General features: G+C 40.1%; 1 protein-coding gene across 1 annotated transcript in view; it reads right to left on the reverse strand.

Annotated features, from left to right (window-relative positions):
- Positions 1-17,854, reverse strand: part of PTPRE (protein tyrosine phosphatase receptor type E) — a 301,972-nt gene that overhangs the window by 149,033 nt on the left and 135,085 nt on the right. Inside the window, exon 2 of the mRNA XM_089669546.1 lies at positions 8,712-8,823. Coding sequence (XP_089525672.1) covers positions 8,712-8,823 — 112 coding nt within the window. The remainder of the gene's footprint in view (positions 1-8,711; positions 8,824-17,854) is intronic.

A 17,854-nucleotide genomic window follows, 5' to 3' on the forward strand; every position in this document is an offset into this window, starting at 1 on the left:
CTCTGCCCTACACTATGTGCATCAACAGAAACACACAGACCATAGACTAGGATGGCAAGGCACTCCCCTGCTCCTCCCTCATCCCCCCTTCTCGTAGCTAACAGACTAGCTCCAGGCTGCACTGTCCAGTGTTAACTCTTTCCTGTGAAGACCAGACGTTCAGGGAAGCAGCACTGGGAGGGCAGGAGCGAGCAGCATTGAAGACTGTTAAATGCAAGTGCTAGGATAGGAATTTTAACAAATAGATTACAGGGAAATGTTTATTTTATAGTGCCTAATGTGTGTTAAAATGCTGAGGGTTTAATACTATTTTTAGCTGTAAGTTCTCACTTCTAGTGAATGTACATCCTCACAGGAAGCTTACTCATGAAGTCAGGATTCAGATGTGCCTTGAACAGTCATCCGTCAATACCAAGACTTGCCATCTAGAGTCTTCTGATTATTTTCTTAGATTTCTAAAGCGTTAGTATCATACCTCCCAACTTTTTGAGATGGGAAAGAGGGACACCTGTTAGCAAATGTATGTAGGCATAGGATACACCCCCTGCAATGCCCCCTTAAAGGAGAATTATACAAAAAAAAAAAAGATTAGTTAAACCCACAAGTGCTTTTCTTTACAACTATTATTCTGTTATACTGGCTTTGGAAGTTTACAAATGCAACCATTTAGCAACTGGATGAAAGGTTTATCAATGTGAAACACTTTTTGAAAGATGAAGAGTGCATTTTATATACAACTATATAGTATAGATCAGACCAAAATGAGGAGGAAAGAGGGACAGATGGACTTTGTTCCAAATCAGGGACAGTCCCTCGAAATCAGGGACAGTTGGGAGGTATGTTAATATTGTGGTCACAGCTACGTGTTTTTCTAAACAGTGCTTGCAAAATCAGTGTTAGCATGTCTCTCCATGAAAGTCAGTCTGGGCTTTGTCAGATGTACAAGAAGGGAAGGGGGTAGGGCCACCCTGGAGTCTATGCAGAAGGGTTGAAATACATTATACTGCCAAAAGTATTGGGACGCCTGTCTTTACATGCACATGAACTTTAATGGCCTCCCAGTCTTAGTTCATAGGGTTCAATATTGAGTTGGCCCGCCCTTTGCAGCTTTAACAGCTTCAATCCCTCTGGGAACGCTGTCCACAAGGTTTAGGAGGGTGTCTATGGGAATGTTTGACCATTCTTCCAGAACAGCATTTGTGAGGTCAGGCACTGATGCCGGACGAGAAGGTCTGGCTCGTAGTCTCCACTTCAATTCATCCCAAAGGTGTTCTATCAGGTTGCGGTCAGGACTCTGACAGACCAATCAAGTTCCTCCACCCCAAACTCGCTCATCCATGTGTTTATGGACCTTGCTCTGTGCACTGTTGCACAGTCATGTTGGAGCAGGAAGCGGCCATCCCCAAACTGTCCCCACAAAGTTGGGATCATGAAATTGTCCAAAATGTCTTGGTATGCTGACACCTTAAGAGTTTCCTTCAATGGAACTAACGGGCTAAGCCCAACCCCTGAGTAACAACCCCACACCATAATCCCCCCTCCACCAAAGGTTACACTTGGCACAATGCAGTCAGGCAAGTACCGTTCTCCTGGAAAGCATCAAACCCAGACACGTCCATGGGATTGCCAGACAGAGAAGCATGATTCGTCACTCCAGAGAACACATCTCCACTACTCTAGAGTCCAGTGGCGGCGTGCTTTACACCAATGCATCCGACGCTTTGCATTGCACTTGGTGATGTAAGGCTTGCATGCAGCCATGGAAACCCTTTCCATGAAGCTCTCTATACGCTTTTGTGCTAATCTGAAGGCCACATGAAGTTTGGAGGTCTTTAGCTATTGACTCTGCAGATAGTTGGCAACTTCTGCGCACTGTGCGCTTCAGCATGCACTGAACCCACTCTGCCACTACCACTTTGTGGCTGAGTTTCTGTTGTTCCCAGTTGCTTCCACTTTGTTATAATACCACTAACAGTTGACCATGGAATATTTAGTAGCAAGAAAATTTCATGGATGAACTTATTGCACAGTTGCCAACCTATCAAGGTACCATATTTGATTTCATTGAGCTCCTGAGAGAGTCCCATTCTTTCACAAATGTTTGTAGAAGCAGTCGGCATGCCTAGGGGCTTGATTTTTTTTTACACCTGTGGCCATGGAGGTGATTGGCAGTATAGTGTATGTACCAGCTAATAAGGTGTGAGCAGAACGGGAATGCTCCAATCACATGTCACAGGGTCTCCACTCATTCTGTATGGCTCTCTTAAGCCTGGTACACACTGTAAGTTTCACTGAGGACTACATTACTGGTCTGGATTTCAGAAAGTTTCCTGTGCACAGGCGTTGTCTACGAGCTGACCCTAGTCACCAGGATTTTTTCCCTGTGCTATTCGCTCTCCCTAAAAATTGGGGTCTCTGTCCCTAACCTATCGTTCGCTTTATGTGTGCTCATATGATGTGGGTACCCTATTTTATAATGTCCCACACCAAGATGGCTGTCGAAGGTCACCAGAAGTTGCAGCGTCCAATCAGACAGCTGGTTCCTCTAAGACACTGAAGGAGTCCATGAGGGGACATTTTCCTTAACAAACTACACTCCATCTGTATAATGGCACAGTGCCGCCTACTGGATGGAGGGAAACCTGCACCCGCCTACAAGTATGTAATACAGCAAATCATATTCTTTCTCCTCCAATGATCCTGAATTTTTCTGTTAATTACAAAAATCAGGCTAATACTTATCGATAAAATAATGTATTCCTCTTGGAACTTTAAAGAATGCTGGCTCATATTTAAATAAAGATGTATACTGTATGTTAGATGAATGTAGCTATGGGAAGGCGTAGGATGAACTCTCCACCCTCTTTGTTGCACTAATTACGAAGGGATAGAGACAGTTTATTGATATTTATATATTCAAATTAGACATCTGTCAGCTGTGTGCATTTTGGACATATTCCATAGCCAGTTCATATTTAGCAAACTCATCGCATTGGACAAGATCTAACGTTCTGCATGCAAAATAAATGGTAAACTGGCAGATATCAACTGGTTGGAGAGTCATCACCACTAGCTGACTGTTACAGAGAGATGTTAGCATTGTGGACATTGCAGAGAGCAGGGGGGACTATGGATTCAGTGAGACATCTGTGCAAAGTCAGATCCATCACTAGAACAAAGGAGCAGAATAATGAACCATATCCAGGAGAATGATTGAATTTTCCTCTGATTGCATATTTTTAGGTTGTTATGATTTTACTATTGTTCATAAAGAATGCATTATGGTCATATTGGACGAACATTTGTTCCATCTGTGGCCAGCCTAAGAGTAAACATTCCGAAACTGTGATTAAGAGCCATTTGTAACCAAGGCAAGCTGCTATTGAAGATTTTGTGATTACATCTTAAAGTGATACTAAATGACATTTGTATTCTACAAAAATAATCCATACACATCCACTGCTTATTGGCCCTGTAATCTATTTGTCATGAAAAAATGTTTTTCTGCTTCTGTAATGTCCTACGTGAGCTCCTAAACCTCTTTTTTTCCCTTCATCTCCATTTGTTTGGAACAAACAGTACGTGTTAGTTGTGATCATCTCTACGTAGGGTGGAGTCTAAGTGATGTGTGACATCACCACGCAAAGGGCCATGGTGAGCTTTTCTGGATTTGGCTTTTGACATTTACGATATGCATATCTGGTTTTATATATAATATGAGTGTATACTTCATTTCAATAAATTCCTGGCTTTTATACTGCACCATGAGGCCGTTTACCTTTATATTCAAAATAATTAACTGAGGTGGGTGCTTGTGGACTGCTGAAGGGAAGCATTTGATTGCATTATATGACAATGTCGTGAACAGCTGGCCAAGTATCTAGTATGGATGGTGTCTAGGGACTGTGGTTTAGAAACCCTATTTCAGCACTAAACAAATCTAAGGGGGTCAATACAGGTGCATCACAATAAATTAGAATATCATCAAAAAGTTAATTTATTTCAGTAATTCAATTCAAAAAGTGAAACTCATATTATATAGATTCATTAGACACAGAATTATATATTTCAAGCATTTCTTTCTATTAATTTTGATGATTATGGCTTATACCTAGTAAAAACTCAAAATTCAATATCTCAGAAAATTTGAATATTGTGAAAAAGTTTTAAATTGTAGACTCATGGTATCACACTCTAATCAGCTAATTAACTCAAAACACATGTAAAGGTTTTCTGAGCCTCTCAGTCTGGTTCAGTAGGTTAGACCAATAAAAAAAGGATTTTTAATACAGAAATGTTGGCTTACTGAAATGTGTGTGCATGTACAGTATAGTATGCACTCAATACTTGGTCAGGGCTCCTTTTGCATGCATTTCTCCATCAATGCAGCGTGGCATGGAGGCGATCAGCCTGTGACACTGCTAAGGTGTTATTGAAGCTCAGGTTGCTTTGATAGCGGCCTTCAGCTCATCTCATCTTCCTCTTGACAATACCCCACAGATTCTCTATGGGGTTTAGTTTAGGTGAGTTTGCTGGCTAATCAAGCACAGTGATACTATGGTCATTAAACCAGGTATTGGTACTTTTGGCAGTGTTGAGAGGTGCCAAGTTCTGCTGGAAATAGAAATCAGCATCCCTATAAAGTTGGTCAGCAGAAGGAAGCATGAAGTGCTCTAGAATTTCCTGGTAGAGGATTGTGCAGACTTTGGCCTTGATAAAACACAGTGGACCAACACCAGCACATGACATGGCTCCCCAAATCATCACTGACTGTGGAAACTTCACACTGGACCTCATGCAACCTGGATATGTGCCTCTCAGAGCACTATCTCCGGACTCTGGGACCTCGATTTCCAAATGAAATGCAAAATTTACTTTCATCTGAAAAGAGGACTTTGGACCACTGAGCAACAGTCCAGTCCTTTTCCTCCTTAGCCCAGGTAAGACACTTCTGATGTTGTCTCTGGTTCAAGAGTGGCTTGACACAAGGAGTGCAACAGTTGTGGCCCATGTCCTGGATATGTCTGTGTGTGGTGGCTCTTGAAGTACTGACACCAGCCATAGCACACACCTTATGAATCTCCCCCAAGTTCTTAAATGGCCTTTGCTTCACAATCCTATGAAGGCTACAGTTATCCTGTTGCTTATGCACCTTTTTCTACCACACTTTTTCCTTACAGTCAACTTTCCATTAATATCCTTGGATGCATCACTCTGTGAACAGCCAGCTTCTTTAGCAATGACCTTTTTACCCTCCTTGTGGAGGGTGTCAATGACTGTCAAGTCAGCAATCTTCCCCATGATTGTGTAATCTACTGAACCAGACTGAGAGACCATTTAATGGCTCAGGAAACCTTTACAGGTGTTTTAGGTTAATTAGCTGATTAGAGTTTGACACCATGAATCTACAATATTGAACTTTTTCATAATATTCTCATTTTCTCAGATACTGAATTTTGGGTTTTCACTGGCTGTAAGCCATAATCATCAAAATTAAAAGAAGTGCTTGAAATATATCACTGTGTGTGTATTGAATCTATATAATATATGAGTTTCACTTTTTTAATTGAATTACTGAAATAAATTAACTTTTTGATAATATTCTAATTTATTGGCATGCACCTGTATATTCTGGTGAGGAGCCTATGTTACTTAACACTGGTGAGCGGTGTGTGGATACTTCTACATGGAAGATTTCCCTTTATTCACTTTGGAGGTGCTCACTTTTCAAAATTCTCGTTTACCACAACTTGGGACTTTGGATTGACTTATTTGAATAATTATAATTTATTCTTTGGAGTTTATTGTCTTTTGTGAACACAAATCTGTTTTATATTATGTTGGCTGAAGTTATTTTTCAATGCTCCACTTTTATACACAGTTGTGGTCATGTGAGCTGCCTTATGTGAGCTGTATTGCGGTAACAATGAACCAGCAAACAAAATGCTTCTGCGCTTGGGGATGGACTCGATGCAGGCTACAACCACATTAAGAATGTCCTGGAACATGCACACCTTGCTGCCCTCAAATAGACCGGGGGAATCCAAATATACTGAATGAGGAAAGAACAAAGAGAGGGCGCACAGGCCTAGTGCATTACCATAACAAATGTTTAATAAGAAATAAAGTACCGGTAGGTGTTGTACTCACAAACGACAATATAGTCAAAGCACATCATAAAAGAACAGCTGGGTCAACACAGTGGCTCTGAGGAAGAGGCAAGTCCTCGAAACGCGTCAGCCTATTGGATGTCTACACTCCCCATTGCGGACTGTTACTCAGCGCGGTGTTGACCCAGCTGTTCTTTTATGATGTGCCTTGACTTTATTCTCGTTTGTGAGTACAACACCTATTTTATTTCTTATTAAACATTTTTATGGTAATGCACTAGGCCTGTGCGCCCTCTCTTTGTTCTTTCCTCATTCAGCTGTATTGCGGTACCTGTGCCAGGAGGAACCTGAGAGGAGTAAGTGGTGTTACTGAAGGGAGCTTATGTGGCATCTTTCTCCTGTGACAAGATAACATCCATAAGGATCGTGGGGTGATCCTAAAAAGCGAGCTGGCCCTTGTGGTCACGGTTTAGAGGTGAGGGGCCATTTCGGCTATTTGAGGATTTTTTTCACAAGAGTGGAGATCACTTATTTCACCTCATCACCTGCATGAATTGTTTGAAGATCACGGCTATATATTTTTTATGTTTTTTGTGCATTGCACATTATTTATGAGTTATTTACTTTCGTGATAATTTATATGAGGCTGATTTAAGAGAATGTCTTTTGTCATTTATTATGATTGCCACTTATCACTATTATTGATTTTTCCCCAGAAGGGGATCCACTTGTTACACTTTTATTTTTGGATTTGAATAGTCCCATTATTGGAACAGGAGGGTGGGGTATATATATTTTATACATTTATTTTGAGTCACTCTTTAAGTGTGTATTCAAACAGGTTTTCCTGTTATTTTCACCCGTTTTGCACTTGTATAATCACAATTGGATCAGAGCACTGTTTGTGGATAATAATATTATATTGTTTATTTTTGTCATTTATTTATTGTTTAGCGCTTCACCATTTTTTTTCATATTGATTAGCACATACCAATTGGGTCAGGTTAGGCGAGAGCAGCTTTGATTTAGGGACATCCATATAAGCGCAAGAGGTTATACCAATACTGTTTTTTGTTTAGATGCTGTTCATTGTCACTTGAAAGGGTCATGTTCAGTGGAGGTACCCCAAAACACTACAGAAGGTATCGATTTTGCTGCGGCATGTGTGCAACCCCATCCGGCTGCCTCTGCAGCTTAAAGGGGCAGTGAAGGGGGAGGTAAAATCACATTACACATAGCACATTACAAATGCCTCCTAAACATTTCAAAAATGCGCCAAAACATTTTTAATTTTTTATATGCCTTTCACAAGTGTTGTAATGTATATCTATCTAACACCTGTGTGAACTTAACCTTGAATGCATATGTTTCTGACCAGCACATATTCATTATGCAAGTATGTTGTTTAAAGGCCCATTGTCACAATACTGTATATTCCAATATTTCAGAACCACAAGGGTCCCTTTCTCAACGTAGGGTGACAACAATGCAAAAAGACTAAATGTATATAAAGCAAAATCAACAGTGAAATACAACCAACAATCCCAGATCCTGCACCTTTCATGAAAAAGCAGCTTTAAGAACCCATTCACACTTGGACATCAAAGTTGCATGACATGTCGTACCCCATGTTTTCCAAAGATAACCATTCATATATGATTGACTTAAAGTTGCGGAGATTTCAAAGTAGTTCATGCACTACTCCAAATTTCATGCAATTTGAGGGCCATAGACTTCAATGTTAATCCTCAAAAGTTGCATGAAAGTCATACCTGAATGTTTTATATGCAACAGTGGTACAACAGTGGGTCTGCCTTTGCAGAGGGACAAGTCACATCCAAGTTGCACCCATCCAAAGGTGCTTCAAAGTCGCACTGCAAAGTTGTGCAGCTTTGGAGTAGTACAGTCTTAGGGCATATAGTTACTTTAACTATTATGTAGTAACAAATTTGTTTTTATGATAACTTTGCTCCCCCATATTTCCCCTCCAAGGTCTTATAATAACATGTCTACAATGCTGGTAGATCCAAGTAGTGTAGCCCATGGGGAACCACTCGACCACCACTGGCAGCTCTCTTGACCAACCCCAAAGTCTTCTGTGCATGCATGGACAAATCCTATTGATTTCTATGGAGAGGCCATCTAATGGTTGGTCTAATGATAGATGGCCTTTTCATAGGAATGAATGGTATTTTGTCACTGCATACACAGAAGACTGTGAGACCAGATGAAAAAGTTTTCAAAGGCAACTGTACCGTTCCAAGTGGCCCACTTAGTGTGGATCTACCAGGATCATGGACAGGTGAATGTGAGATCTTGCAAAAGTATAGTTACCCTTTATTGTTTTGCCTGTCTGGCACCCCCAGACATGAACAGAAAAGCAATAATAAAAAGTAGACCTAAATAAGTAAAAAATACAGAAAAATTACATGCATAATTACTTATACTTAAGTAACTTAATTTTGTGTTTCCAATCCATGATTGTGTTTTTTTTTAACTAATAAGTTACTCAGTGAGTGGGATATGTATTTCTTTAGAAGACTGATATTTCCAAAGAAGCCAGCTGAAAGTCATATGTTTCGTTTTGTGCAATTTTCTTACTTGGTATAGTAGAATAGGAGGCGGTTGTATGATTCCCATGTGCAGGCAACACTTGGCCTAGTGTAATACCAAGGTACACAACTGGCGTTGAAATCCACCCCATTGCAGCTACCTAAAAAATACACAAAGAATACATGTAAATCCACATTTATAACTTCAGAAGTAAAGAAAAATCAAAACAGTAAATCACATACACTATGCATCCCCCTATTGTACTCCAGTACATGCTTCTGCAAATAAATTTTCAGTGTCTTGGGTTGGTATATTTGTCACCACTAAGCAGCTCAGACACCTTAAAGGAAACTTTGTTCCCACCCACAAGGAGCTCCCCTAGCAATAGGCAGTCTATATAGAAGTTACTGCTTATACATGGTTACGTCCGAAAAACAAGAGGTCTCCAAACTTTCTTAACAAAGTTTGAGCTCCCTGTCCTTAGGGGCCTAACATTGGGCAGTGGGAGTATAAAATGTCTTGGTGTCTGCGGTGGTAAACAATGCCCCATAATTGGTATCAGTAGGAGTAATAGTCCCCCATTATTGGTATCAGTTTGACGAATAGTCACATTATTGGTATCAGTGGGAGAAATAGTGTCCATTGTTGGTATCATTGGGAGAAATCGTGCCCCACTGCTGTTATCCTCCAGATGTGGCTAGGGTTCCTCGAGCTGTGGCTAATTGATTTCCCATTTGATAGTGCCTGCAAAGTCCCAGAGTCAACTCCACTTGAAAAGTCAACACTGTATGATACCAATAATCTTTTTGACGTAAAAGTGGCACACTGTCCACCACAGTAATGGCACTCTTCCTACTTTCTACTTGGTATCAGTGGAAGGAATGGTACTCCATCCTTGGTGTCAGTGGGAGGAATAGTGCACCATCCTTGGTACCAGCGGAAGAAATAGTACCCCAAAGGCCAGATAAAGGCAAGCAAAGGACCAATCTGGCTCCTGGGCCACAGTTTGTAGAGCATTGCCTTATAGAAAATGCAAGACATTATGGCTTTTCAGGCATGCCTCCCTAAATATAACACATGTGATGGACTTCTGACACCCCAACTGGGTATCTCAGCCAAGAAGCTGCTTCCCAAGCTCTGGAACACAAGCCAAGTGACTATAGCTGTATCTACCCCAAAGAACAAGACAACACCAGTTTTTGGAATACACAAAAAGAACTGCTTTATTGCAGAAATACGCTGAATTTATACAGAGATACCATTAGATAAGAGATAATCACATTATCATAGACAATGCCTACCCCAAAAAATCCTGCGTCCACATAGGAATACATTATACATAGGAAGCCATATGTTACCATGATAGTTCTTTCTGGATAACTTGAAAACACAATAAACACAGAGTCCTCCAGGCAATGGTTCTCCTGCAGCCCCAAGTCTGTGACAAAATATTCGATCAAATGACAAACTTGTCATGTCTGAGGTAACAGTAGTAACAATTCAACATGGCTCCCTTTACACTTCTTCCCTGTTTTCATTCCTTTTACTCCATTTCCTCCTTTTTATTTTTACATAAGATATCAAATTACTTAACTTGATTCTTAGATATAAGTCGGACTTCTGGAACATATCGTTGTGTTAAACATAATTGCTGTCAGAGGTACAAACACATACATGAATGATCACTCTTCTTTAACAAAGGTGGTGACATTGTATTAATAGGCAGTGAACTATATACCTTTGTATGTAACCCAGATAGAACAAATGGTTTCCTATGGTAGAAGCCTCACAAGATGTAGCAATTATTTGCGCATGATCATCCACTGGTCTAATTGTTAGTAAATATGCAATGCCACAACTTTAGAATCCTGCTAATCTCTTAAACAGTATGAAGAGCTACAAATATACTAGGAGATCACCATGAGGATTGCAGATGGGATGATGGCTCCTGGGCCTGGGATCTCAGGGCCCAGCATAAGTCTGAAAGCTATTATACAGCTTTAGGGAAATTTTAAAAAGAAGGTGCTAGATCTTTAAATCTCTGTATAATCACACAGTCAGTTAGTCTGGATGAAAAAAGACCAAAGTCCATCTAGTTCAACCAAAAAAATAAAAAAAAGTTCTAATCCTATACCCACAGTTGACCCAGAGGAAGGAAAAAAAAACAGCAAAGCATGGTCCAATTTGCTCCTGCAGGGAAAAAAATCCTTTTTGATCCCCCAAGATGCAATCGGATATTCCCTAGATCAACTTTATCTATAAATGTGTTAGTATCCAGTTATATTATGTGTATCTAAGAAACAATCCAGGCCTTTTTTAAAGCAATCCACTGAGCTGGCCAGAACCAACTCTTGAGGGAGTCTATTCCACATTTTCACAGCTCTTACTGTGAAGAAATCTTTCTGTATTTGGAGATTAAATCTCTTTTCCTCCAGACTAAAGAGTGACCTTTTGTCTAAAGAGTCCAATGTGCAAAAAATCCATACAATTATAAACAACACATCAATGAGTTCATTTAACAGTGTAACTGAATAAAGTGTCCATGCTCTGTGTTGGCTGTTTTTGTGGCCGTACTGATCTGGTGTGTTGACATTCCAGCTGATCACATAGTGGTGCACCTTTTTGATCATTTGGAGAAGAATTGATCACTCTTATTGGTTTGTTTTACACAAGATACTGGTGATTTGGGACTTTTTCTCATATATGATATAGAAACTTTATGCAGACGCACTGTTAAGTGAATTCAATAATGTGTTGTATATAATTGTATGGATATTTGCACATTTGATTCATTATACAGAGATTAAAGGGCTATGTGCCTTCTTTTTAAAATTACTCTATAGACATAAGTGTTGCCTACACTTTAAAGGGACAGCTGCCTTCATTTATCAAATTCGTATATTGTCCCGTTTATGTCACATATTTAGTGGTTGGCGTTTTCTCACTTAAATTTTTATTATACAGCCTTCCAGCTGTCAAAGCTTTCTAACAAACTTCTTGGCTGACATAGGCCTCACTTGACATTAGACTGCGCAGAAATGCAGATTGGCTGTGCTGGACCCTCATATCCCTTAGCAGGAACCGGTAAATGATTTTATTGTAGTTGTAGAAACATAGAAAACGTTTGTCACTGCTAGGTATATGAGAAGCCAGCACAGTCAAGTGACCAGAATATTCACATTTTCAACAGACTTGGCCTTTAAAGAGAATCACGGCTAATTACCTTTGCTGGAAGAAGAATCAGTCAACCTTTGAGCCCCACACCAACCATAGTAGCAGCTAAATATAAAGCATTTGCCCTGGAATTACTATGTAGCCCAAGGGGTGGCCAATGGCTGCTTCTGTATGAGGTTGTTGGTCTCAAGTCAGGTATAAAAGGGATGAAACCTTTTAATAAATAAGTAAAAAAAAAAGAGACAGCAAATATAGGGGACTGCACATGATTTACAGATCACAAAGATGAATCACTGATTATACATAGCACAGTTTATGGGTCACCTAAAGCATATGACATTTTATTCATGTGGATGTGCGATGACTGCACGTCCACAGAACATCCCTAATCTGCCCACATCCTCCATCATTTATCATAGATATAGATAACTTAATTCCCAAGGTGCAGAGAGGTACATGTTATAATAAATCTATCCACAGACCAGTAATGGATCATTGAAGGATATACTGCTGCCATGTACACAGTAACATAAATTACAATCATTCATTTAAGATAGGGACAATTGTGGTTATTTGGGGCTGTCGGCTATAACTAACTCCGAGGTCACAAAATACCACAAAATTCTATAATTACTTTTTATTCCCAGTTAACCATCCCCAGAAAAAAACAGGAACATTGACACGTCAATATTTAATAAGTAAAAGAGCAATATTCCGACAGCAGCAACTAAAGTACCCAGTTAGCAGTTGCTATTCACTGGCCCCAATTCATCAAAGTGCCTGTGTTGCTATTATCAGACAGCCGGCAGGATTCTCACTTTTCTGTTTCAATACATTTTGGTAATTACAAGAAAGTGGTTACTGTTACAAGAATTCAAACAATAGATCATAAATAGTTGCAGCTATCGAAATATAGCTTTTACTTATTAAATAGGGCTGAATTATCCAGCCCCAGACCCTGACCCATTGAAAGGAAGAAGATTAACAAAGTTTTTACCCATATTGTAACAGTAGCATACTGAGATCATAGGAGAAGCAATGGTGAATTCTTTATTAAGCCAAGCTGGTAGAATGGTGATGGTTTGTGTAGAATGGAGTGGGTCTCAGATAGTTAGCTCTAGTTAGCATTCCTTTGGGCTAAACTTTGTAAGTGTGAATGGAGAAGGCTTGGTGTGGATGCAGGGGTGGACTGACAACTCATGGGGCCCCCGGGCAATAGGGGATCATGGGGCACCTGTGTCCTTGCCAAACTCAAAAAAGCCTATGAAAAAGGTACCAGGGGCATCTCATGGGTCCCCCTACTGACCCCGGGCCCTCGGGCAGTGCCTGAGTTTCCAAATGGTCAGTCCGCCCCTGGGTGGATGGACAATGCATAAAAACATAGATTTGGTAACAAAGCAAGGGAAGGGACCAGGAGGAAGAGAAGCAGGAAACAACTAGGGAAGGTCACAGGAGGGGTGTGGTCCAAGGGGGTACCTAGAAGTGAGAATTCCACTTTTTTCCCCAAAAAATTTACCCTGGAAAATAAAAGTTAGCTTTTGACTGGCTTCCAATGAAAACCCTTAGTTTTATTGACCTTTGGGATTTATGGGCACTATGGTACAAGTGAAGATGACAGATATCCTGAATGATGCCTGAAAAACTTACTTTAAAAGTCTAGTCTCCCTGGATAAACCATCACCAACTCCCTATACTGGACTTATAACCTCCACTCTTGCAGCATATGGATCTGCACGCACATCCATGGACAGAGTTCTCTCTCATAACCTTCATTTCATCCCACCTTCCTCTTGTTTTACAGTCTCTTTTCATCACTTCCCTACTTTCCCTCTCGTTCTTTCATTTTTTTCTTCCTTTTCCTTACTATTAATCGTTCTTTGCTCTCCATACTCAAGCTCCAGATCCAGCCTTCCTTCCATCCATCCTTCCTTCTTCTACTGTCCAGACACCAGTAAAGGTGGTCTTTTTATTTACTATTTATATTGCTCAGATGGGAGACTACCCCCCTCCCCTCCTATGATATATGCCTACTTAGTGATTGCAAGCTCTTTCTTGTTTGCAATTACTTTCTTCTGTACCCTAACTAGCAACTATGATATTGTCTTTTCAAGGCCAACATTAATGTACATACCTGTCTGGTATCTTACTGTATTCTACTGCACAATTGCACTTCTTTAATAGGAAAATCAGTATGGTCAATGTAGAAGAAAACACTAAGGGAATGTTGTAACAGTGTCCCACAGTGACGGAAGAACCTATCATGTGACCTATTACAACAGTACGAAACCTTTCAGGGCCCCATGCCGCAGTAAGAACATAAGGAGAGTCATTTAAAATTGCAGTTGGTTGCTATGGACTACAAGAGCATTTATGTCCTGTAGCACTTCTATCAGAATAATGCCAGCTTGTGATTAATTGTTGTGGACAACAAGGGCACTTGTCTCCGTTAGCACTTTTATAAGCTTTTTTACTGTGTACTGCAGCATATATTCTACAGACTATAAAAAGAAAGGCTATAAAACAATTCACAGAGTCTAATATGTCAGGTTCTTAAAAGATGAACTGCCCCTAGCCACAAAGCAACCAATTACATTTTTGCTTTTGCTCGTCAACGTTTGTTTTCAGATTTGATTGTTCTGGAGTAACAGTTTTAGTGTTAGGTACTTTGACCAATTTGTCACATCTTACTAAACTGGATTCTTTCCAATGTAGGTTTGACAGCAAATCCACATTATTGCAGTACATTATTTATTGAATGGCCAGGTGCAGGAATGGGACAGAAATATAAAGAGTTGAAAATTGGTCCGTAAATGTTCAAATTCGGGAGCAGTCATCCTTATTCCCTGGCCTCACTGCATACTGAATCACTGACCTAAAACCTAATGTGCAAGTTTTGGCATTCTCAAGTCAATGGATGCATACTTGTCTCAAGCCGATGACTCCCTAGGTCAGCCATTCTCAACCAGGGTTTATTGGAACCCTAGAGTTCCCCTAAATGTGGCCAGTGGTTCCTTAAGCTGTGGATGATTGACCTTCCATTCGATAGTGCTTCTATAGTTCCAGAGCAAACTCCACTTGAAGAGCCAGCTGTATGACACCAATAATCGTTTTAGCTGTAAAAGTGGAATACTGACCACCACTGTCAAGGAATTCTTCTTAATGGCCACAAATGTAAGGGGCAATTTTCTCACTGACCTTTAATAAATTAGTTTTGCTAGGGGATCTTTAAGACCTAAATATTATTTCAAGGGATCCTCAGGGTTAAAAAGATTGAGAACGGCTGCCCTAGGTGGTCAAGCAAATAGATGATAACAGGCCAGAAATATAGATTCTTCAAATTAGTTTGTAATGGCTGCTCACATGATTTTGTCCCCACTGGTTCTCTGTAATAGGATGTGTCTGACTTGCCTATACCCAGCACTAACATCCAGACTCTCTTTCCAACTGTCATTCTCAAGGGCTTCCAACTGTTGTTCTCCAGGGATAGTTAGACACTGACTGGCTGCTGTAGGACAACAAAGACCATTCTTATAAAGACACTTTGATAAATAAGGCTGGAAACATAATTTCTTGTCAAAGACAACACAGTTGTTCTCTCTGAAATTTTGATAATTGACAGTGTAAGGTAAATCCTTGTGTCTACATAATTATAGTAAATATGGATGGTGCAAATAGCATGAGTGCTGTTTAGATCCTCTGGTATTTACGGGAGCCAAATGTCTTGTTTATTACACCCATGTGCTGTGGCATGCTGCTGTTAAAGCTATAGTAGACATTACTGGTAAGGCTCCTACAAGTGTGTCCTCACAGCTGTTTCTTTAATGTTCACAGATATCTAGTCAAGAAAGAATAGCTGTTTTCTATAGAAAATATTTGCCATCGAGACAATGGTGGCTCTTTGTCTCTACAACTAGCTGGGAGAACAAAAAACAACGTGCCTCTGTTGCCCAAGCTAAATAAATACTGCCTTTGTTTTAGACCAGCTTTTTCTCCTTATTTATATTTTAGAATAGTATGCACATATTTTAAAACCCAACTCTACCTTTAGGAAAAAAAACCTTTCCCATTTTGCATATGGTCCTTCTTGTTTCCTCCCTGGTGTGACTAATCTCAAGCTACTTCCTTTTCACTGCAGCTACACTACCCCACCCTAATTTATAGACTGATGACTGCAACCCTAAAATATATTTTCAGCTAACACTTTCTTTTTTTAATTCTGGATAGAGTAAGGAAGGGTTGGAACCCATGTCTGGCTTTTACTGCTGTTCTGGGGAAATCTCTATAACAAACCCTCGGGTAGCTGTAAAAAAATTACCCATCACTCTATCCAAAACCAAAAAAGTTGTCTGGGTCAACCCAAACCAAACTATACTTTTGCATCTTGGTAGATTCTAGACCAACCTTTATCAATCTTTTCAACATAGAGGAAACCTTGAAATAACTTTCTGGTCTCAGGGAACCCCTGCTAAAAATGACTATATCTACAATTTATGATACATTAGTGTGATGGTCAGTGAGAAGAATACTCCTTACACTTGTAGCCATTGGGAAGAATTACCCCCTTACAGAAAGCTAAAGAGATGAATGGATTCCATGGAACCCTAGCTGAGAAACCCTGTTCTAGACAGTTAAATCAGCTGACAGTCTTCAATTCTCTCTGAGACTCCAATAGTGAGATCCCAGAACTTGAGCTTTCAGGTCACTAGAGTTACAAAGCGTCTTACTGCCCCCTGCTTTTTTTTGGGGGCAGGAACATTTACCACTCCAGGGTAGGTAGAAAGACAGTCAGGAACTATGACAGGTGGATATGCTGCAGTATCACTTCCAGATAGAATGACACTTGAATGTATTTGGTATTTTTTATTTGGTATATTTTGCTGCTGAAAAAGAAAAGGCTAAACCATTGGATATGAACAAAACACCTGGTAAAAATATGACAGTAAACTCTACAGAATAGCTAAGCATATACATTTTACATGTACCTTTATGTAATCTGCAAACTTTAGTATAGCTATGAATGCTATCCTGTCCCCCACCCCCTCCCACATCTTCCTATTGGGGACACCCATCATAGTCATGGGCCAATGGGGAGATTTGGAAGACATTGGGGGCAGTCTGGTACCCTAATAAGTTTTGAAGCTTGCAGATTGGAGTGCTTCACTCTTGAAGGCATCTACAGGCTTTTGCACCTCAAGCTGTCTTCACTTTATAGCTGAGCTCACATTTTTTTAATGAAAGGTGTACTTTAGAACAGAAAGGAAGACACGTGGCTCAATTATCAAACAGTGTATTACAGGATTACTGCAGAAAATGTTCAGGAATGGATTTTATTGTTTCGGATGTTCTGGGGGAGATGGATCAGCATGAGCTGACTGAAGATAACAGAGGCCCCTGCTGAGACAAACCATTGGCAAACCTTCTCAAGGGAGTAACTATAGTCACAGCAGACCTTGTGGATGTTACAGGACCCAAAAACACAAAGGGCCCAGAGCTGTCTTCCAGTAATTTTTTTAGTTTTGAATAAAGTAGAGAGGGATTAGAAAGGGAGATTTACCATTTACCATTGTCACCAAAAGTGAAGGAAAATCCCAAATTTTGGTTTCTCCTTGGAACAGCATTCGAGGGAAATCTTCCAATAGGAACGCTAACTCTGGTGACAACCAGGGATTCCTTCATGTTGGAAGGATTTCCTCTCCCTTCCTGTTTTGGCTTTGGGCAGAAAGTAAAGGGAAATCTTCCCAATGGTAAACAATCGGCAAAAAAAGCCTGACCGGGGGTTATAATCCTCCCTTACACTATCCAAAATTGTAGCAATGACAATTGTTATATACATTTGGATAACATTAATGTATATATAGAATAGGAATTGACATCACTTTTAAGCAAGAGATAGCTATATGGAGACACTACAGGATATGCCTTGGAGATGGAGAATATAGGGGCAGAGGGGCTCAATAATGGTTTGGCTATCAAGCCCCATTACATATAGTTACATCCCTGTCCCCTCTGTATATCTG

The sequence above is a fragment of the Staurois parvus genome, unplaced genomic scaffold (assembly GCF_062004578.1).
Source record: "Staurois parvus isolate SC_StPar_1 unplaced genomic scaffold, SC_StPar_1.0 ptg000009l, whole genome shotgun sequence".
NCBI lineage: Eukaryota > Metazoa > Chordata > Amphibia > Anura > Ranidae > Staurois > Staurois parvus.